This window comes from Halichoerus grypus, chromosome 8 (genome assembly GCF_964656455.1).
Source record: "Halichoerus grypus chromosome 8, mHalGry1.hap1.1, whole genome shotgun sequence".
Taxonomy (NCBI): domain Eukaryota; kingdom Metazoa; phylum Chordata; class Mammalia; order Carnivora; family Phocidae; genus Halichoerus; species Halichoerus grypus.
Genome location: NC_135719.1, coordinates 75,980,577 through 76,003,102, shown reverse-complemented (window position 1 = coordinate 76,003,102; position 22,526 = coordinate 75,980,577). Strand labels below are relative to the sequence as shown.

Here is a 22,526-nt window from a genome sequence, read left to right as displayed (position 1 = left end):
GAGATCATATGATACTTGTCTTTCTCTGATTGACTTATTTCACTTAGCATAATACCCTCTAGTTCCAACCACGTCATTGCAAATGGCAAGATTTCGTTTTTTGATGGCTGCATTAATATTCCATGGTATTTCTTTATCCATTCATCTGTTGATGGACATCTTGGCTCTTTCCATAGTTTGGCTATTGTGGACATTGCTGATATAAACATTGGAGTGCAAGTAACCCTTCCGATCACTACATTTGTATCCTTGGGGTAAATACCCAGTAGTGCAATTGCTGGGCCATAGGGTAGCTCTATTTTCAACTTTTTGAGGAACCCCCATACCGTTTTCCAGAGTGGCTGCACCAGCTTGCATTCCCACCAACAGTGTAGGAGGGTTCCCCTTTCTCCATATCCTCGCCAACATCTGTTGTTTCCTGACTTGTTAATTTTAGCCATTCTGACTGGTGTGAGGTGGTATCTTATTGAGGTTTTGATCTGGATTTCCCTGATGCCGAGTGATGTTGAGCACCTTTGCATATGTCTGTTGGCCATTTGGATGTCTTCTTTGCAGAAATGTCTGTTCATGTCTTTTGCCCATTTCTTGATTGGATTATTTGTTCTTTGGGTGTTGAGTTTGATAAGTTCTTTATAGATTTTGGATACTAGCCCTTTATCTGATATGTCATTTGTAAATATCTTCTCCCATTCTATCGGTTGTCTTTTGGTTTTGTCGACTGTTTCCTTTGCTGTGCAAAAGCTTTTTATCTTGATGAAGTCCCAAATAGTTCATTTTTACCCTTGCTTCCCTTGCCTTTGGTGATGTTTCTAGGAAGAAGTTGCTGCGGCTGAGGTCGAAGAGGTTGCTGCCTGTGTTCTCTAGGATTTTGATGGACTCCTGTCTCACATTGAGGTCTTTCAAACATTTTGAGTCTCTTTTTGTGTGTGGTGTAAGGAAATGGTCCAGTTTCATTCTTCTGCATGTGGCTGTCCAATTTTCCCAACACCATTTGTTGAAGAGACTGTCTTTTTTCCATTGGACATTCTTTCCTGCTTTGTCGAAGATTAGTTAACCATAGAGTCTAGGGTCCATTTCTGGGTTCTCTATTCTGTTCCATTGATCTATGTGTCTGTTTTTGTGCCAGTACCATACTGTCTTGATGATGACAGCTTTATAATAGAGCTTGAAGTCTGGAATTGTGATGCCACCAACTTTTTCTTTTTCAACATTCCTCTGGCTATTTGGGGTCTTTCCTGTTTCCATACAAATTTTAGGATTATTGGTTCCATTTCTTTGGAAAAAGTTGATGGTATTTTGATAGGGATTGCATTAAATGTGTAGATTGCTCTAGGTAGCATAGACATTTTCACAATATTTGTTCTTCCAATCCATGAGCATGGAACGTTTTTCCATTTCTTTGTGTCTTCCTCAATTTCTTTCATGAGTATTTTACAGTTTTCTGAGTACAGATTCTTTGCCTCTTTGGTTAGATTTATTCCTAGGTATCTTATGCTTTTGGGTGCAATTGTAAATGGGATCGACTCCTTAATTTCTTTTTCTTCTGTCTTGTTGTTGGTGTATAGAAATGCAACTGATTTCTGTGCATTGATTTTATCACCTTACTGAATTCCTGTATGAGTTCTAGCAGTTTTGGGGTGGAGTCTTTTGGGTTTTCCACATAAAATATCATATCATCTGCAAAGAGTAAGAGTTTGATTTCTTCTTTGCCCATTCGGATGCCTTTTATTTCTTTTTGTTGTCTGATTGCTGTGGCTAGGACTTCTAGTACTATGTTGAATAGCAGTGGTGATAGTGGACATCCCTGCCGTGTTCCTGACCTTAGGGGAAAAGCTCTAAGTTTTTCCCTATTGAGAATGATATTCACTGTGGGTTTTTCATAGATGGCTTTTATGATATTGAGGTATGTAACCTCTATCCCTACACTCTGAAGAGTTTTAATCAAGAAAGGATGCTGTACTTTGTCAAATGCTTTTTCTGCATCTATTGAGAGGATCATATGGTTCTTGTTCTTTCTTTTATTAATGTATTGTATCACATTGATTGATTTGTGGATGTTGAATCAAACTTGCAGCCCAGGAATAAATCCTGGCTGGTCGTGGTGAATAATCCTTTTAATGTACTGTTGGATCCTACTGGCTAGTATTTTGGTGAGAATTTTTGCATCCATGTTCATCAGGGATATTGGTCTGTAATTCTCCTTTTTAGTGGGGTCTCTGGTTTTGGAATCAAGGTAATGCTGGCTTTGTAGAATGAGTTTGGAAGTTTTCCTTCCATTTCTATTTTTTGGAACAGGTTCAGAAGAATAGGTAATGATGCTTCTTTAAATGTCTGGTAGAATTCCTGTGGGAAGCTATCTGGCCATGACTTTTGTTTGTTGGGAGAGTTTTGATGACTGCTTCAATTTCCTTAGTGGTTATGGGTCTGTTCAGGGTTTCTATTTCTTCCTGATTCAGTCTTGGTAGTTTATACATCTCTAGGAATGCATCCATTTCTTCCAGATTACCTAATTTGCTGGCATAGAGTTGCTCATAATATGTTCTTATAATTGTTTGTATTTCTTTGGTGTTGGTTGTGATCTTTCCTCTTTCATTCACAATTTTATTTATTTGGGACCTTTCTCTTTTTTTTTGATAAGTCTGGCTAGGGATTTATCAATGTTATTAATTCTTTCATAGAACCAGCTCCTAGTTTTGTTGATCTGTTCTACTGTTCTTTTGATTTCTATTTCATTGATTTCTGCTCTGATCTTTATTATTTCTCTTCTCCTGATAGGTTTAGGCTTTATTTGCTGTTCTTTCTCCAGCTCCTGTAGGTGTAGGGTTAGGTGTGTATTTGAGACCTTTCTTGTTTCTTGAGAAAGGCTGGTATTGCTATATACTTTCCTCTTAGGACTGCATTTGCTGCATCCCTAAGATTTTAAACAGTTGTGTTTTCATTTTCATTGGTTTCCATGAATTTTTTTAATTCTTCTTTAATTTCCTGGTTGACCCATTCATTCTTTAGTAGGATGCTCTTTAGCCTCCATGTATTTGAGTTCTTTCCGACTTTCCTCTTGTGATTGAGTTCTAGTTTCAAAGCATTGTGGTCCGAAAATATGCAGGGAATGATCCCAATCTTTCGGTACCAAGTGAGACCTGATATGTGACCCAGGATGTGATCTATTCTGGAGAATGTTCCATGGGCACTAGAGAAGAATGTGTATTCTGTTGCTTTGGGATGGAATGTTCTGAATATTATCTGTGAAGTCCATTTGCTCCAGTGTGTCATTTAAAGCCTTTATTTCCTTGTTGATCTTTTGCTTAGATGATCTGTCCATTTCAGTGAGGGGGTTGTTAAAGTCCCTTACTAATACTGTATTGTTGTTGATGTATTTGTTTGATTTTGTTATTAACTGGCTTATATAATTGGCTGCTCCCATGTTAGGGGCATAGATATTTACAATTATTAGATCTTCTTGTTGGATAGACCCTTTAAGTAGGATATAGTGTCCTTCCTCATCTCTTATTACAGTCTTTGGCTTAAAATCTAATTTGTATGATATAAGGATCGCTACCCCAACTTTCTTTTGGTGTCCATTAGCATGGTAAATGGTTTTCCACCCCCTCACTTTCAATCTGGGGGTGTCTTTGGGTCTAAAATGAGTCTCTTGCAGACAGCATATCGATGGGTCTTATTTTTTTATCCAATCTGATACCATTTGTCTTTTGATTGGGGCATTTAGCCCATTTACATTCAGGGTACCTATCGAAAGATATGAATCTAGTGCCATTGTATTGCCTGTAAGGTGACTGTTACTGTATATTGTCTCTATTCCTTTCTGGTCTATGTCACTTTTAGGCTCTCTCTTTGCTTAGAGGACCCCTTTCAATATTTCTTGTAGGGCTGGTTTGGTGTTTGCAAATTCTTTTAGTTTTTGTTTGTCCTGGAAGCCTTTTATCCCTCCTTCTATTTTCAATGACAGCCTACCTGGATATAGTATACTTGGCTGCATATTTTTTTTGTTTAGTGCTCTGAATATATCATGCCAGTCCTTTCTGGCCTGCCAGGTCTCTGTGGATAGGTCTGCTGCCAATCTGTTGTACCGCTGTAGGTTACAGACCTCTTGTCCCGAGCTGCTTTCAGGATTTTCTCTTTGTCTGAGACTTGGGAGTTTTACTATTAGATGTTGGGGTGCTGACCTATTTTTGATTTTGAGGGGGGTTCTCTGTGCCTCCTGGATTTTGATGCCTGTTTCCTTCCCCAAATTAGGGAAGTTCTCTGCTATAATTTGCTCCAATATACCTTCTGCCCCTCTCTCTCGTATTCTTCTGGGATCCCAATTATTCTAATATTGTTTTGTCTTATGGTATCACTTATCTCTCAAATCCTGCCCTCGTGATCCAGTAGTTGTTTCTCTCTCTTTTTCTCAGCTTCTTTATTCTCTATCATTTGGTCTTCTGTGTCACTAATTCTCTCTTCTGCCTCATTTATCCTAGCAGTTAGAGCCTCCATTATTGATTACACCTCATTAATAGCCTTTTTGATTTCGACTTGATTAGATTTTAGTTCTTTTATTTCCCCAGAAAGGGTTTCTCTAGTATCTTCCATGCTTTTTTCAAGACCAGCTAGTATCTTTATAATCGTCATTTTGAACTCTAGTTCCAACATCTTACTAATGTCTGTATTGATTAGGTCCGTGGCAGTCATTCCTGCCTCTTGTTCTTTTTTTTGAGGTGAGTTTTTCTGTCTTGTCATTTTGTCCAGAGGAGAATAGATGAATGAGAGAACAAAATGCTAACAGGGTAACATTGACCCCAGAAAAATATACACTAAACAAATCAGAAGAGACCCGAAACCGGTGGGGAAAGAAAGGGAAAGAAAGAAAAAAAAAATGATCAAATATGATCAGGCTGGTGAATAGATCAGTGCCACATACTAGATTCTGGGCATATTTTGGTCTGTTAGAAGACACTGCCTCCCAAAATTTTAAAGAAAGAAAAACTTGTATATGTACAAAAATAAGGGTAAATATGATAAAGGGATGGAATATGACTGTAAAGATGAAAATTATAAAAGATTTTATAAAAGGAACTGGTAAGAAGTTGGTTGAAAAAAGAAAGAAAAATTAAAAAAAAAGGGAGAGAATGTGATCAAGCAGGAGACTAGAACAAAGCCATACGCTAGAGATTTAGGGTATATTTTGGTCTGTTAGAAGAAACTGTATCCCAAAATTTTAAAGAGAGAATAACTTATATATATATAAAAAATAAGGTTAACTATAATGAAGGGATAGAATATGACTCTAAAAATGAAAAATAAAAAAGATTTTTAAAAAAGGGAAAAAGAAAAATTAAAAAAAAAATAGAAAAAGAAAAAAAGAAAATTAAAAAAATTAACTTTGAAAGACTAAAGAATCATGGTAAAAAAGCCATGAATTCTATGTGCTGTATTCCCCTTGTGCTAGAGTTCTGCCGTTCTCATTGATCGGTAAACCTGGTCTTGGCTGGCTATTCTTGCTGATCTTCTGGGGGAGGGGCCTGTTGCAGTGATTCTCAAACATCTTTGCCTGAGGCAGAATTGCCCTGCCCTTGCCAGGGACCAGGCTAAGTAATCTGCTCAGGTCTGCTCTCAGTAGCTTTTAGTTCCCTGAAAGCTTTCCGTACAGCTTTGGAGGATAAGGAAGAAAATGGTGACCTCCCAATCTCCACCACGGAGGAGCCAACACCTTGGGGCCCCATTCCTCAGGAGCCCCCAGAGAAAAGCAGTCAATCACTCCTGTTTCCCCGGTCTCCGGCCACACTCTGTGCTCACCCAGCCTATGACCGAGCGTTTCTATCTCTGGCACACGACCCCGTTTGGAATCTCCAAACCCTGGAGATTGCTGCGGTGCACTGCTGTGCCCCTCCTCCAGGGGGAGAAAGGGGAGTCTCCCCGGATCTGCCGCTTGTTGGATCCCTGCTTCCAGAAAGTGGTCGCTTTTCTGTTCAGAGAGTTGCTGCTATTCTTTTCTTTGATCTCCTGTTGAGTTTGTAGGTGTTCAGAATGGTTTGATACCTATCTGGCTGAATTCCTGGGACCAGACGAAATTTAGTCTCCTACTCCTCCGCCATCTTGCTCCTCCTCCCTAACTTAGCTATTTTTTATCATTCAGGTTATAAACATCAATTACCATACTGGGGTTAAAATACTCTCAAGCACCAATTAAAAAAAAAGCAAGATGTTTTGTTCCCACTTTAAATCACTCCACATGCATGTTGCAATCACTCACATACATGTGTGCAGACCTATGTACAAACCCAGAGTTAAGTGGTTTAGATTCTGCTATAGCGCTGTAATTTTTCTACTTCCTCTTATGCTCACATCGGTATATTCATGGGTCTATCATTAGCAATACTATAAGAACCCAGGAAACTGGATAAGTGGAATTTTACTTAAAATGATGGTCAAATGCCTCCAAGTAAGACACTGAGTGCTCTTTCATAAATAAAATGCACAAAACTTCTTTCATTCCTTTCTTACAAGTTTAAATTCCTTTTTCCTGAATTATATCCTTTTGAACTTCTCTCAGCAAGTTTGTTAGTATTAATCTATCTGTCTGAAATTAATTTATGACAGTTTAGCTGGTCATACAATTCTTTCTGGGTTGTTAGTGATTTTTTTTCTTGTATTGGTCTCATTCTATTACATTCTCTATTACTACAACTGAGAAATCTACAATTAATCTATGCATCCTTCTTTGAGTAATGTCTTTTTTTCCCTCCAGCAGATAAGATCTTCATTCTGTCTTTGTTAGTCTTCAGTTGCTCTATTCAGAATTATTGTACTTCCTGAATCTAAAAGACTCATATTTCAACTGTAGAAAATTCTTAACCACCATTCTTCTAAATTGCTACTCCCCTATTCTCCCTAAATCTCTTCTGAAATTCTTATTGGACTATAATTTTTGCCTCTGTATCTCTGAATTTCCTTTTATATTATTCATCTCTATTTCTCTTTGCTATTATCTAATTAATTTTCTATATTCCAGTTCGATAATCCCCTCTTTAGCTGTGTCTAATCCACCACAGGCCTAGGCTGTTTTATTGTGCTTTGCTTTATTCAGTTTTGCAGATGCTGCATTTTTCACAAATTGAAGGTTTATGGCAATGCTGCACTGACCAAGTCTATTAGCACCATTTTTTCCCAACAGTATTTGCTAACTGTATGTCTGTCACATTTTGGAAATAAGAATTACCAAAGAATTTGGCAATAAGAATATTTCAAACTTTTTGATTATTATTATATTTGTTATGGTAATCCATGATTTATGATCACAACTTGTTGAAAGCTCAGATGCTGGTTAGCATTTTTCAGCAATAATGTATTTTTAAATTAAGGCATATAGATTTTTTTTAGACATAATGCTGTTGCACACTTAACAGACTGAAATATAGTATAAACACAACTTTTATATGCACTAGGAAACCAAAAAATACATTTGACTTGCTTTTTTGCAGTGGTCTGGAACTGAACCTGCAATATCTCCAAGGTGCCTGTATTTAATTTGTCCACTGAGTTTTTAAATTTCAATAATTTTTGTTTTCCCCAAATCTATCCATTTTTAGTGTCTTGTTCCACGTTCACACAATTTCTTCTTTTATACTCATAACTTTAAACATAATGATTTGACAGTGTATATCAATTATTTAATTACCTAAGGTCCTGGGTGGGTGGGGTGGGGATCTAATTCTGTTGTCATTTCAACTGACTCTTGCTTACAGTTATTATCCTAACATGCTTCGTAATTAGGGAATCTGAATTCACCTTTGCCAGGGTTCTATAGGAATTTACCTGTAATGCAATTGGAATACATATCCTTCCAGAGTATCTTATATTTGTTTCTGCTGGATGCCTCAGAGATATCACTGGCTTGTCACAGTTTTTGTTTTGTTTTGTTTTGTTTTGTTTGTTTTAAAGATTTTATTTATTTATTTGAGAGAGAGAATGAGATAGAGAGAGAGAGCATGAGAGGGGGGAGGGTCAGGGGGAGAAGCAGACTCCCTGCTGAGCAGGGAGACCGATGTGGGACTCGATCCCGGGACTCCAGGATCATGACCTGAGCCGAAGGCAGCCGCTCAACCAACTGAGCCACCCAGGTGCCCCTTGTCACAGTTTTTAATAGTAATGTTTTATCTTGGGTGTTATCTGAATACATAGTAAATGCCAAACCCATTCTTAACATTTTCAAATGTGGAACTGAGGCTATGAGAATAGATGATTTGCTCAAGACGATACAGGTAGGTGGGTGGGGGATGGATGAAATAAGTGACGGGTTTTTAGGAGGGCACTTGTCAAGATGAGCACCGAGTGATGTATGGAGTTGCTGAATCACTATATCGCACGTGAACCTAATATAACACTGTACGTTAACCATACTAGAATTAAAAAGACATGATACAGGTATCTCTATGGTATACTGACAATACAGATCTGACACCATCTTTAACTTCATCAAAGTAAAGCGTTTTAACTCACCTAAATTCCAAGAGCATTATCTTTCTGATGGCAAACCTAAAGTATAAAAATAAATAATAAAAATGTTTAAACAGAAAATATAAATATTTCAGAGTCATTAATGCAGATGCATTTTTGGAATCTTGTTTTAATATTGACCCACATATCAGAATCATATTTTAATATGCATTGAAGAAAGCTAATTTTGCTTTTATATTTTTTCTTTGTATTTTGTCAGAGTAGTTTATTTTTAAAAACTAAGAAAAGTTACTTAAGTTAAATCCTACCCATATTAACAAACACAATTAGCACCATGACATACTAAGATATAACACATAGGTTAATAAGGCAATTAATTTTAATGAAAACACAAATGTTCATCACTATTCATAATACTGGATCACAATTGCCAAAAGGTAGCCTATCTTAATTTCTTAAGCACTGGCCAACATTGTTTTATTTAATATTCAAAAGGAAACATTCTGAAATCATGCCCTCCTGAAAGCAAAGGGACACATGTATCTCTATCACAAATATAGGAATCATACTTTTCACAGGTTTCATAAGTCTTGACCTTAAGTCTACAATATGACAAAATTGTGAAAGGAATATTAGGTATCTCTCTTTACTAGACTGTCTTTTTAAAATAGAAGTACTTTGTTTTATAAGAATAAATAATGCTGTAGCTACCAGGTATCTCTCCAAAGGCAGGTTCAAATGTCCACTAATTCAGTTTTATCATTTTGCATATTGGAAATAAAGTAGTCAGACCAGAACACTGCCACTAGATAATAGCCGCCAGCTTTGAAAATTAAATGTGTAGGCATTATGAATTTATAATACCCCAAGAGACCATTATCCTGTCAAAATACTATTCCACTGATTTCTGATCTCTTAAATAGTTTCACTAAGTAAGCACTATCACAGAATTTTAGTGAGAATAAAATGTAGGTTTTTACTGTGCAAAAGCACAAAGATATAACACTGACAAGGTACTGGCTTCTACACCAGCCAGACCACTGAGTGGATACAACATCTTGTGTGTCAGACACACTAGGTCTCCAGCTGCAGACATGCTGGTGAAGAAAATTCAGTCAGTGTCCACTATGCACTCAACTGCATGCTTAATTTCTTCAGCCACAAAAAGGACCTCATGATGAAAGAAAGAAAAAATACCAGCTCATGAGATAGAAGATAGTATTCTGGGGGTGCCCAGGTAGCTCAGTCGGTTGAGCATCTGACTCTTGGTTTCGGCTCAGGTCATGATCTCAGGGTCGTGGGATCAAGCCCTGCATTGGCTCTGCACTATGTGTGGAGCCTGCTTAAGATTCTCTCTCTACATCTCCCTCTGCCCCTCCCCTGCCCCCTTGCTCCCTTGCTCTCTCTCCTTCCCTAAAAAAAAATAATTAACTAAATTAAAAAAAAAAAAAAGATCATATTTTGGTCATGACTCAGTGTTACCCTCATAACATCTTTTAAACATTCTGGGACCCAGTTTCCTCATATTCAAAAGTGGCAAAGTAGCCAATTTATTTTTGGATGACTGGACAAGAGAAAAAGAAGTCATGATAGGTCAAGATAAAGCAAAAACACTCAATTTCTCTTCTAGCATTCTTGGTGGTATTGAATTTGGAGTTTTACTCTGCCAATAAGCTTTGCTGCTATAATTGCCACTGCTTCTTCTCTTGGGAAATAACTGTGTGAAAACATGAGGTCTGGAATTGTGGCAGCCCTCTTGCAACCACATAGGGAAAGCCAAAAAAAGAAAAAAAATTGTGAAAAGGCTGACAAAAGCCCTCACATTAACTTCTGAACTACCCATTTCCAGATTTATTGTAAAGTAGATGATTAAAAAACAAATAAGAGTGAACAAAAGAAGCCAGCCACAAAAGAGTATACACCATGTGATTCTATTTATTTAAAGTTTAAAAACAAACAAAACTATAGTGTTCATGTTTCCATACTTACATATTAAAATGTTAAAACAAAAGGCCATGTAAGGGCTTCTGGGATGCTAACAAATATTGGCTTTTATTACCTTTGTGGTGGTTATGAATGATAATAATTTAGAAGGCTAAACATTTCTGTTTTATGCCCTTTTCTGTGTTATGTTTCATAGTAGAGGGATTTAAACATTTTTTTAAGTTTTTAAAACTTATTTAAGTAATCTCTACATGCCACGTGGGTCTCAAACTCATGACCATGAGATCAAGAGTTGCATGCTCTTCTGACTAAGCCAGCCAGGCACCTTGGGGTTTAAACATTTTAAATAAAAACAGGACAATGGACCCTGAGCTACTTAAGAACAGAGTATTGGGTAAGAGTCAAAGAACCAGGATTGAATACCCAGCTCTTCCTCTAACTACTGGGAAATATTTTGGGCTACTTCAACCTCTCTGTACTGCGGTTTCCTCATCAATAAAACAAGGATAATAACAGTGACTATCACATGGTTGTTGTGAGGAAAAATGAGCTACTATACACAAAAGTGCTTAGAACAGCATCTGGTATATAGCAAACACTCAACAAATAACAATTATGATTTTTTTTTTTTTTTAAAGATTTATTTATTTATTTGACAGAGAGAGACATAGCGAGAGCAGGAACACAAGCAGGGGGAGTGGGAGAGGGAGAAGCAGGCTTCCCGCAGAGCAGGGAGCCTGACGTGGGACTCGATCCCAGGACCCTGGGATCATGACCTGAGCCGAAGGCAGACGCTTAACGACTGAGCCACCCAGACGCCCCCAATTATGATTATTTTTAAGATGTTAAAATCATACAGATAAAAATATTAAGATATGTTTGCCAAATCTGATAATGGTAAGGATACCAAATATGAATCAATCATGTAATAGACCACACATTACATGGCTGACTGGGCGATATGGTATTTTACTACTTTTGAGATCCTAAGAGTTATCATTTATACCATAAGAATATTAAGAACTGATGGATTTATTTCCCAGATTCCTCCTACAGAAGTAGGGTTGATATGCAAAAAATATGTATTACAAGAACCTTAATGTATAATACTAAGAGTACCTGGGGCGCCTGGGTGGCTCAGTCGTTAAGCATCTGCCTTTGGCTCAGGTCATGATCCCAGGGTTCTGGGATCGAGCCCCACATCGGGCTCCCTGCTCCGCGGGAAGCCTGCTTCTCCCTCTCTCACTCCCCCTGCTTGTGTTCCCTCTCTCACTGTCTATCAAATAAATAAATAAAATCTTTAAAAAAAATACTAAGAGTACCTTATAGCTATAAACTGCCTATTTTGGTAGCCTACAAACAAGTTAATAAATCTTAAATCAAGCCATTCCCCAATAATGAAGATGCTACCAGCACATAGCTCAGCAAAACAGCTTCCTCAGGCACTACTCTAAAAGATGGTCATTTAAAAATGTAAATATATATTATTTATCTTAGGGGATGGGAATTCAAGAGTACACTTATGATGAAAACATATATATACATTACAGTTTATCTATTACAGAAGTGCACTTAACTTTTTTGAACTTTGAGATTTGAGGGGAGAATGTATCAGTTTACTTTCATTTAAGTATTCTCAACTGTGTACAAGATGAGAAAATGACTGATAAGAGTGCCATGATAAATCCTAGTGAGCCTGGCCAACAACAGTTACTTACTTCAGCAATTAAAAATAATGTAGCCAAGTATATAATTTAAAAATCACTGGCAGAGGGTGCCTGGGTGGCTCAGTCGTTAAGCGTCTGCCTTCGGCTCAGGTCATGATCCCAGGGTCCTGGGATCGAGTCCCACATCGGGCTCCCTCCTCGAGGGGAAGCCTGCTTCTCCCTCTCCCACTCCTGCTGCTTGTGTTCCTGCTCTCGCTATCTCTGTCTCTGTCAAATAAATAAATAAAAAAAAAAATCTTAAAAAAAAAAAAATCACTGGCAGCTTTTGGTTACTAGTTACATAAAAATTATCTTTAAGGAAGAAATATTAATAGCTAAGGTTTTGAATGAAACAAACAAACAAAACCACAAGCAATTACTTTCCAGGGGAGTAAAAGCCTGCTCTGAAGACACAGAAAACTAGTTGTGAAGGTTCAAGATAATTTTCAGATTGGTATATCCTTAATATGTAAGAAAAAAGAATCCTAGAATTTACCTACCCACTCATCTTAAGTTTTATTAGGCAATCTCATCCATACCCATTCCCAGACCAACAAGTCATATGTTATATATCTGCTCAAATGTCATATCTTCAGAGTATTTTTCCCTGATCATTCAATCTAAAATGGCCCTTGTCACTACCCTAAACATACTTTAATTCATAATACTACCTGTGACATTACATATCTATGTATTTCCTGTCTAGACTAGAACTACAATATAAGCTCAGTGAGTAGAGACTTTATCTGCCATGCTCACTGTTGTATCCTTAGCACTGAAATTGTGGTTGATACAAAGTAGGCTCAACTCTGTCCTCTTTTCTGCGCTCTGTATTGAGATACCCAACTGCTTATTCTACATCTCCATCTACATGGTTCTTCACTACCTAGAATTAAACATTTCCAAAAGTGAACTAATGACCTATGCCCAACTCCACCCCCAACAACAAAAGCAGAAATCAGTAATGGAATCCACTAATCAATCTAAGCCAAAAACTTAGAGAAGTCACTTTTGATTTTCCCCTTTCCCTCATCCACCACATCCAACTACCAACCATCTTGTCACTTCTATCTCAAATTGGCACACCTCTTTATCTCAATCTTCCAGGCTAGTTCAAGTTATCATTATCTTGAACCTAACTACTACAATACTCACCTAATTTCTTGCTTCTTATATCCTCCAAATTCTTTTAAAATATCACCATCATGCTTACATGCTTAATTGGCTTCCCATTATTCTTCAGATAAGAAACAAAATCCTTAACATGGCTTTTGGTCCTGCCTCCTTTTATGCTCACAAATCAATCACTAAAGCAAAACAACTAGCCTCTCATTTTGATGCTGCCATGGATTTGCCTTCATAATATTTAGTAAAATTAACCTTTTAGGACTCAAACACATGACAAATAACAAATCTGGGATTTTATAAGTTTTTTTACATTTATCATCTAATGTTTCCATTTCATATTAAAACATTTAGTCAATTGGCTTTTTAAAATACTCACTGGGCATATATGTCTACAGTTGCAGATATAGAAATATGCCCAAAATACATTAAAAAAAAAAGATGGAATGATGTGTAGAGTATAAACTCTCTGTATTAAAAAAAAATGGGGGGGTGCTGGATACATATGTACATAAATAAATTGAGGGTTAAAGGACAAGGAAGATTTCTCAAAACTTACCCCCTTCTGTATATTGTACAAAAACAATTTCTATTATTTATTTTTATTATTTTACATATATTCTATACATTGTATATAAGATATATTTTATTATTTTATAAAGTATTATTATGTATGTTTTACTTTTATATATATATATATATATTTTAAAGATTTTATTTATTTATTTGACAGAGAGAGACACAGCGAGAGAGGGAACACAAGCACGGGGAGTGGGAGAGGAAGAAGCAGACTCCCTGCTGAGCAGGGAGCCTGATGCGGGGCTCGATCCCAGGACCCTGGGACCATGATCTGAGCCAAAGGCAGACGCTTAACAACTGAGCCACCCAGGTGCCCCTACTTTTATAATTTTTAAATATTTTCAAAAGATTTATCAGAAAATGATAAGAAAATTAGTATTAGTGAAACTGAAATTAAATCTCCATGTTTATTCTCCCTCACATTTCTTCAAAAACAAAATAAACCTGATGGGATTTAATCCCTCTAAACTAAGCCAAAAATTAGAAAGCAAAAAAATAATTTATGGTTCTTCAGCAGCTAGATATAAAAGTTTTTCTGGCCACCATCTCCCTGATGACCAAATCAAAAAGAAATTTAAAAGTTCCAAGTTATGATCACATTTAGTTTAGAAGTGCAAAAGAGATCCAACTTGGTCCCACCTAATCCCTATGTATGAAAATTAAACTCATTCTTACCTTGATTTGACAATCTCTTTTTCATATATATCTTCAATGACCTGTTACCAAAAATATAAAAATGTTTAATATCTCAAACAGCATTTTTTTAGATCCTAAGTTGATAGTTTCTAGTTACTGAAATTACACAAAATAAGCTGGTTTAGGATAGATATAAAATATTACTGAAATAATACTTAAGAGATTTTTATAATCTCATCACATTCCTCAAAATGTAAAATAACAGAAAGCAAAGTAGTAGAAGATAAATAATAAAATATATCTACATAAAAAGATTCCTAGAAACAATCACTAAAATGATGTATTCAAGGTGGCTCTGTCATGCAATGGATAGTGCACTGGACTTCTAAAATGACGTATTTATAATACTTCTAGGAAAAATAAAAATTCACAAATCAGAATATTTTTAAAAATTTAATTTTAAGGTATATGCTATCAGACTCCATTTAAGAATCATTAAGAATGTACTTTCAAAAGCCAGACAGTAAATTAGAAGTATGAGGATGTAACAGAAGCAAATTACATCCTGTTTTCCAAATACATGTGATAAAGCCTCAGAATTTCAATTCTTTTGGGTTAGGGAGGCCAGAATGGTGTGATACTTCAGAATTCAGCACTGGTGTTAGAAGCCTGGTTCAAACCACCCACTTCATTGCAGAGAGCTAGAACCCTTGCCTAGGCCAGCTCTAAGGCTTACCTTCCCAATCCACAAAAAGGATCTACTAATACAAAGTATCCCACCAGTTGCTATAAATAAGATACCACATGTAAAGAATTTAGTGCAAGTCCTGGCATATCGTGAGTATTTTCTTTTTTTTTTTTTTTTAAGATTTTATTTTTAAATAATCCCTATACCCACCATAGGGTTCAAACTTAACAACCCCAAGATAAAGAGTTGCATGCTTTACCAACTGAGCCAGCCAATTGCCCCTGTGAGTCTTTAATAATAGTTACCAGCAGAAGACACAGCAGTGCTAGTGGCTAGTAATAATAGCAGTTAAAAAAAAAAGTTCCTACTATAAAATTATAAAGTACTTTAATATGGTATCATATATTTTATGGAGTTATAATGTCTTTTAACTGCTCAAAGTATATTTGTCAAGGAAATGTGGGTGATATTTTTATTTTATTTTTAAAGATTTTATTTATTTATTTGAGAGAGAGAGAGAGAGTACAAGCAGGGAGCAAGGAGACTCCCCACTGAGCGTGGAGCCCAAAGGGCTCGATCCCAGGACCCTGAGATCATGACCTGAGCTGAGGTCAGACGCTTAACTGACTGAGCCACCCAGGCACCCCAAGTCTTGTTCAATTTAGACAAAATTTCTGTTATTGCCTTTCTTTTTTATCAAAATTCAAATAAAATACTAAAATGAAGGGCATAATCTTCAAATACCAACCTACAATAAAGTTCTTCTAAACAGGCATACATAGCTTCATCCTGAATTACAATGATCTGGATATAATCTCTGAAAATCTCAATCTAATTAGAATCAACTTGATTTTATTGTCATTAAGATACTCTTGTTATTAATGAAATATGACCCTAGGAACCCCCAGATCTAACATATACAACCACAAACACATACAAATAGCATATAAGAAGATAAAGCAACTCTACTAGTAATTAGAGTAATTAATATATGCCATTTTTATGAATATCCTCCTGATGAATAAAAGGATTGCTGGCAAAACAAAAATATATTCATAAATGAAACATTTAAGCTCAAATGATAAAAGAAATTTTGGGTTAAGTTCAGTTTTACCAAGTGTGCCTAAAACAGTCTGCCACTCCCCCTGCTTGCGCATGTGCATGCTTGCACGCTCGCTCTCTCTCTCTCAAATAAATGAAATCTTTTTTTTTAAAAAAGTTATACATGGGTTTTTGACTGCATGGGGGATCAGAACCCCAACCCATGTTGTTCAAGGGTCAGCTAATGAAGACACACTTTAACCATAAGGAAGAGAAAATACATTTACAGTACTGTACTTAGAAAAAAAAAAAATCCGTGTATAAATGGACCCATGCAGTTCAAACTTGTGTTGTTCAAGGGTCAACTATACTTGTTAAATGGCATGCAATATGTCATCTCTATTTTATTTAAAGATCTCTCTTTAAGAGCCTATTTCATGAGAATTAATCCCACATTCAGGAATTTTTGTTTTCATTTATCCTAAACTGCTCCACCTGAACCATAAGTCCATCCCCTAACTGAAATATTACTGGTCTTTGGCCATCTAATCCTCTACCCTAAACAACTCCTACTTCTTCCACCATTCTTATAAATCTTTATCTCAGCTCATCAACCTAAAAATAAAAAACAATAGATTCTACCCTAAATGAACTGTCAAAAAATTGTACAGAAATTTCTGTATATTTACAAAAATTTTCATTACATGGTCATTATAATAATGATAAATTTAAAACAAACCAAGAATCTGTAACAGGAAAACAGTTAAGTTATATACACAATTTTTAAAAACTTTAACACAACACAATGATAGCAGATAGTTATCTCTGGGTAGTGATTTTTATTTTCTAATGTGTAACTTCTGTTATTTTCCAAATTTTCTGACATGAATAATTGTCAATCTGATAATTAGAAAACTGTAATTTGAACTTAAAAAGAATCATGTAATGCTTTTGTTGAATTAGCCCTTAAAAATAAGATAAAAAGAACACTCCTATTCAAAAAGAATGTTGTAAACCAAATATACTTACCTTTATATCAAAAGGTGATTTTTTCTTGCTATGAGGAGCCCAGTATTTACATGCTAACTGCAAAAGTAAATAGTATAAATAAGTCACAGGTTCATACCATTGTCGAGCGAGAAGACTGAGATCATACCGTAACAAGCTCTTTCTTAACAGGGCATTAGAGGCACTGGGAGGACAGATTAATTCCACCTTCTAAGAGGACTATATGGGCATGCAGGCCAGTTAGCATCCTTGGCCCCAACCCACTAAAAGCCAGTAATGCCCTGCACTGCACCCTGCCATTATGATTTACAAAAACAAAACATACTTTTCTAACCACCCCAAGAGAAACAGTAGGACCCAGTTAATAACCACAGTCAAACATCTTCAGCATAGAGATAAGGAAACCCAGGAACCTCCTAGAAAGAACACTCTAGAATCTAGAGATTAAGTGAGCTGCCCAAGATTAGAATTAGTTAAGAGTTGAGCTAGTATTAGAAAACAGACTCAAAATCTTCAGGAATGTTTATTTGTAAAACAGTAACCTTTAAATGATTAGTAGGCACCCAGACACACATAACAAAACCTAAAAAGTTTCTAATCTATAAGCAGGTTATTACAGAGAATAAAAGAGCTGGTATACTTCAGCAGATTAGACTTCACCTGGAAATTGTGAACTTTAAACACATATATATAGTAATTCCAGATATTTAGATGGGTTGTATAATATTATTATATAATATCAAGGAAAAACATGGTCTTATTAATAAGTATTATGTTTTTTTTAAAAGAAACTAAGCTGCAATCTCTTGAAAAACAGAAAACTCTGGTAAGCACAGACTCAACACATTTATAAAAAAGTGCATCTGCACAGTATCTAGTGTACTGGAGGAATTCAAATAATAGCCAATGGACTGATGTATATATGTATGTATGCATGGGTGCATGGATGAATGAAAAAATAAAGTAAAATCTGAAATGTTACCTCTTCGGTGAGGCTTTCCTCAACCCTACCTAATGGTGATAATTGTTTCTTCCTTCTCTTCATTTCATAAAGAACTCTATTATAGTCTCATCTTTCTGTATTAATCATTTGATTGCTTATCTATCTTTCCTGTCTGCCTAAGTAGAACACTAAAGAGATGGGACTCATATCTTCTTTTCTTCTATAGCTAAGTACCTATCCCAGTAAGTACACCCAAAGGGCCTCCCAAGCAGTAAGGACATGGGCCCTGAGGAAGTCTCTCCAAATCAGTATAGTAATGGCCCCTTATGTGACACCTTCCCAAACTATCAATCACCCTCCAACCCAACAGAAAATACTTTACCCCCAAATTATCCTATGGTATTCTCATTTCCTCATTCCACTGCCTATAGGCATCACACAAACCAGCCATCTTTTACTCACCTCATACCGTTAAGAGAACTGAATCTGATCTGTTTTCATGGATTTAGGGTCTTCCAAACAAATATGTAAATCCTATCTTCTGATCCAAACTGCTTATTGTAAATATCTGATCTAGCTTTTTCTTGGGGTCTAACCTGTGTCCTCTCAGACACTACTACCTCCAGGAATATACTGCCCTCCCCTACACTCTCCAGCCTCATGCAAAATCGAAATTTTGCATTTCCCACTTAGTATAGCTATGACAGCATAGACTGTTCAAAATAAATTTTATTGAAAGACAAAAAGGGCATAAAATACAGTAGCATAAAAAATTGAATTCACAAAGTTCAGATCTCTGATCTCCTTAAAACTAAATTTTAAGCTCTGCATCTTACTCATTTAATAATAATTTAAAAACACCTTCTCTGGTCAGGTACTCAGAAATGAAGAAGGAAGAAGAAGGAAGGAGGAAGGGGAGGAGAAGAAGAAGAAAAAGAACCACCCACCACCTAAATCCAAGATATCCCCTCCAACTAGAAAACACATTTTCTCATGTTCCTATTTATGTTTCAAAGTCCATCTAAAATGGCACTTTCTCAATGAGGAAATTCTTTCTTGACAGTCTTTTCTTAGACAAAAGTTTTCATTTAAAACTGTGTTCTCAAAGCATTTCCCTCACATCTCTATTCTGGCATTTATCAACTGAACTATGATGAGTCTCAAAGTCTCCTTCCAGATACTGAACTCCCTAAACACAAGGATCACATTTTATTTATCTTTGTAGCCCAGAAGAGCCCAAAACAGTATCTAGCAAATATTAGGCATTCATGTCTGCTATCATGGTTTACTGCTGAGAATGTTCATCCCTACCACTACATTTTAATGCCCTGGTATGTTTATCCATTAATTCACTCATTCTTTCTTTTAAAAGATACTTACTCATCACACAATGTGTGCCTAGTACAATGCTAGGTACTGGGAGTACATGGGGAATAAATCAGACATGGTCTCTAGCCTCAGCTCTCTCAATCTAATACAGGATACAATAAATGTTATATGTTTACAAATAATATTCCCTGGGACATATCAGTCAATCCTACAGTTTTAAACACCACCTTGTCAACAAATATCAAATTTATATTCAAGCCCAGATCTTGCTCAGGTACTCTAGACTCACATATTCAACTGCCTTCTCAATATATTCAATCGAATGTTTACTAGGCATCTTCCATTTAACAAGACCCAAACAGAACTCTTGATACTCCCCACTAAACCCTCTCCTTTCCTATCTCAGTAAATGTCCAAACCATTCACCTAGTTGTTCAAGCTATGCCCGATTTGTCTTTTCCTCCATCCTTCCACAATCAATCATCATCAAGTCCTGCTGCCTCTAGCCTCAGAATATATCAGTCTACCCTAATCTTTAATAGTAGAGGCCACCACCATCTCTTACCTGGAGTCACTGGTAACCTTATTACTACTTTTGCTCTTTCACTCCCATCCAGTTTCCACACATTAGCCAGAAGATTCTTTCTAAAATATCATTCCCTGGATTGCAATTAAAATCTACTGGATGAATGAAATCCAAACTTCTTATCTCAGCCTCCAAAACTGTATATGATCTGATCCCTACATACTCTCTGTCCTCCTCTCATACCATTTTCCCTCTTATGCTTCTATCCTGGCCTTCTTTATATTCACACCATAAAGCATCTGCACTTGCTATTCCCTGGATTGTTTCCCTGCTCTCCCCAAAACTGGCTCTTTTTTTGCATTCAGGTCTTAGCTCAAATGTCACCTCAGAGAGAACTTTCCTGACTGCCTTTCATACACCCCATCCTAGTCAGTGTCATTAACACCCTGTTTCATTTTCCTGATAGCACTTATCCTATTTGAAACTGTACTGTTAATTTGTCTGACTCATCTCTAAAATCTAAGCTCCTTGAGTGAAGGAAACTAATAAATGGCTTTAACCATAAAAACAGGTATATGGGCAAAGGGAGATCTAATTTAGTTTAAGTTGTCGGGAAAACTTCTCCCAAGTAATGTAGATGGATGACAATGAATTAACCGTATAAAGGAAAGTGGGAAATACATGAGGATTCTGAGCAGAAGGAACAATGTTGAAAGACCAGGAGGTGAAAGACAGCATGACAAATTTAAGTAAATGCAGGTCAATATGGCTAAAGCAGAGTTGGAAAGAGAGAAAACTGGATATAAGCACATGCCAGATTACATAATACTTTGAAGGATCCTGGTCATTATCCTAAGAGAAATTAGAACTCTTTAGAGATTTTAAGTAGGTAAGTGATATGATCAGATTTGCATTTGTATAAAATCACTGGCAGCAATATGAAGAATGGGCTGGAGGAGAGCAAGAGGATCCACAAGACAAGTTAGGATGCCTAGGTCCAGAGAGTAAACAAGGGCAACCTGGCGTAGTGTAAGAGAAGCAGATAGATTTGAAAGATATTTATAATGTAAACATGTAGTGATTAAGGGAAAGAGGGGCTCAAAATGACTCTGAGGCTTCTGCCTTGGCAAATCTGAGACAGAGACCAGAGAAGAAAGAAGCAGATGGCATAGTAACTTCGGCAGGGAGCTATTTGCACTCTCAACCAATACCCAAAGCAGCGCATAAGGATTAGGAATGTTGCTGAGGGCTACAGGACTGTGTTTCCCTATTCACAGCCAACCGCGGTTCACAATGCAACACAGCAGACGGGTTCTAAATGAACGCTCTCCGATAACACGATTGCTCTCTTCATAGATGCATCTACTTGACGCAGGTGTCTTGTCAGACTCTCGTCACTCCACTCAAAAGCGTACATTACTCTACGGCTACGAAAAACTCTACTCCTCCCTCCCTATTAGGCATCATCTCGGCTACGAAACCTTGCCGGTCTCAGGCTGGGGTGCTGCTTCTTCTGTGAATCCATCACTTCTGCGACAGACTCCAACACGGAAAAGCTCGCTTAGTAGCTTTCTTTTTTATTTATCTTCCCTGGAACCTGTACCCCGTAGGGCAAGGCGGCCTCTTTCACTGTGGTATCCCCAGCACCTAACACAGTGGCCGACACAGAGCAGATACTCAGTTAAAAGACTTGAGTGAATGAACTGACGAACGAATGCCTCCTGGGTGCACCCCGTCCCAAAGAAAATCCCACCCCCAGGCCTCGGTGGCCTTGACGTCTCCTCCTTTCACACACACCAGCCTCGGCCAAGCGCACCTGGGTTACGAACTCCGCGTTGATCTGGGACACCGTAGGAGCCACGATTTTCTTGGGCTGAGCAGGGGCCGCCATGGCAGCACTCTCACTCCGCTCCAGTGGAAAGGAAAGGTCCCTTCGGAGCAGCGGTGAACGTGATGCACTTCCCCTAACAGGCAGCTCTTGCTGCCCAACTCCGCGAAGCAGGCGCCCGCTGGCCGGGATATCCTCAGCCTTCACAGTCTCAGAGGAGCGCGTACAGCAGCCCGTACATCTTCCCGGAAGCGGAACGGAACAGGGCCGGAAGTTCGTGCAGGCGTTGGGTCTGAGCTACAGAATGCAAGGGCTTCGGCCTCCTCCGCATGCGTCCCCTAGTGGGAAGCTGAAAGAATGCACCCAGCGCTCCGGATCGGGTCTCAAGGACTCGGCAGGTAGGTGAGGGTTCTCCAGGTACAATTGCTCGGGTGGGGGAGACTTGGCGGTTCTCTCAAACCTAAAAAAAGCAGTAGTGAAAAAAACATAGGCTGGGTACGGGGGGCTCGGTTTTAAATGTTTCTTAACAGATTCATGGAGGTATAGGTTGACATACAATGAACTGCATGCACATATTTGGAGTGTAAAATTCGATCTGTTTTCAGTCATACATCCGTGAAACCATCACCAAAATCAGGATAATAAGCATATTCAACGCCCCGAAAAGTTTCCTCATGCCTTTTGCAATCCATTCCTATTGCCATGCTAGGGAAAAAAGG

The 22,526-nt window shown here is 37.4% G+C and overlaps 1 protein-coding gene across 1 annotated transcript in view; it reads right to left on the bottom strand.

Moving 5' to 3' along the window:
• Nucleotides 1–22,526, bottom strand: part of AQR (aquarius intron-binding spliceosomal factor) — a 111,529-nt gene that overhangs the window by 78,447 nt on the left and 10,556 nt on the right. Inside the window, exons 2-5 of the mRNA XM_036109142.2 lie at nucleotides 21,796–22,267; nucleotides 17,203–17,259; nucleotides 14,484–14,524; nucleotides 8,497–8,532 (exon numbers count right to left, since the gene is read on the bottom strand). Of these exons, the coding sequence (XP_035965035.1) occupies nucleotides 8,497–8,532; nucleotides 14,484–14,524; nucleotides 17,203–17,259; nucleotides 21,796–21,870 (209 nt within the window). The 5' untranslated portion in view covers nucleotides 21,871–22,267. The remainder of the gene's footprint in view (nucleotides 1–8,496; nucleotides 8,533–14,483; nucleotides 14,525–17,202; nucleotides 17,260–21,795; nucleotides 22,268–22,526) is intronic.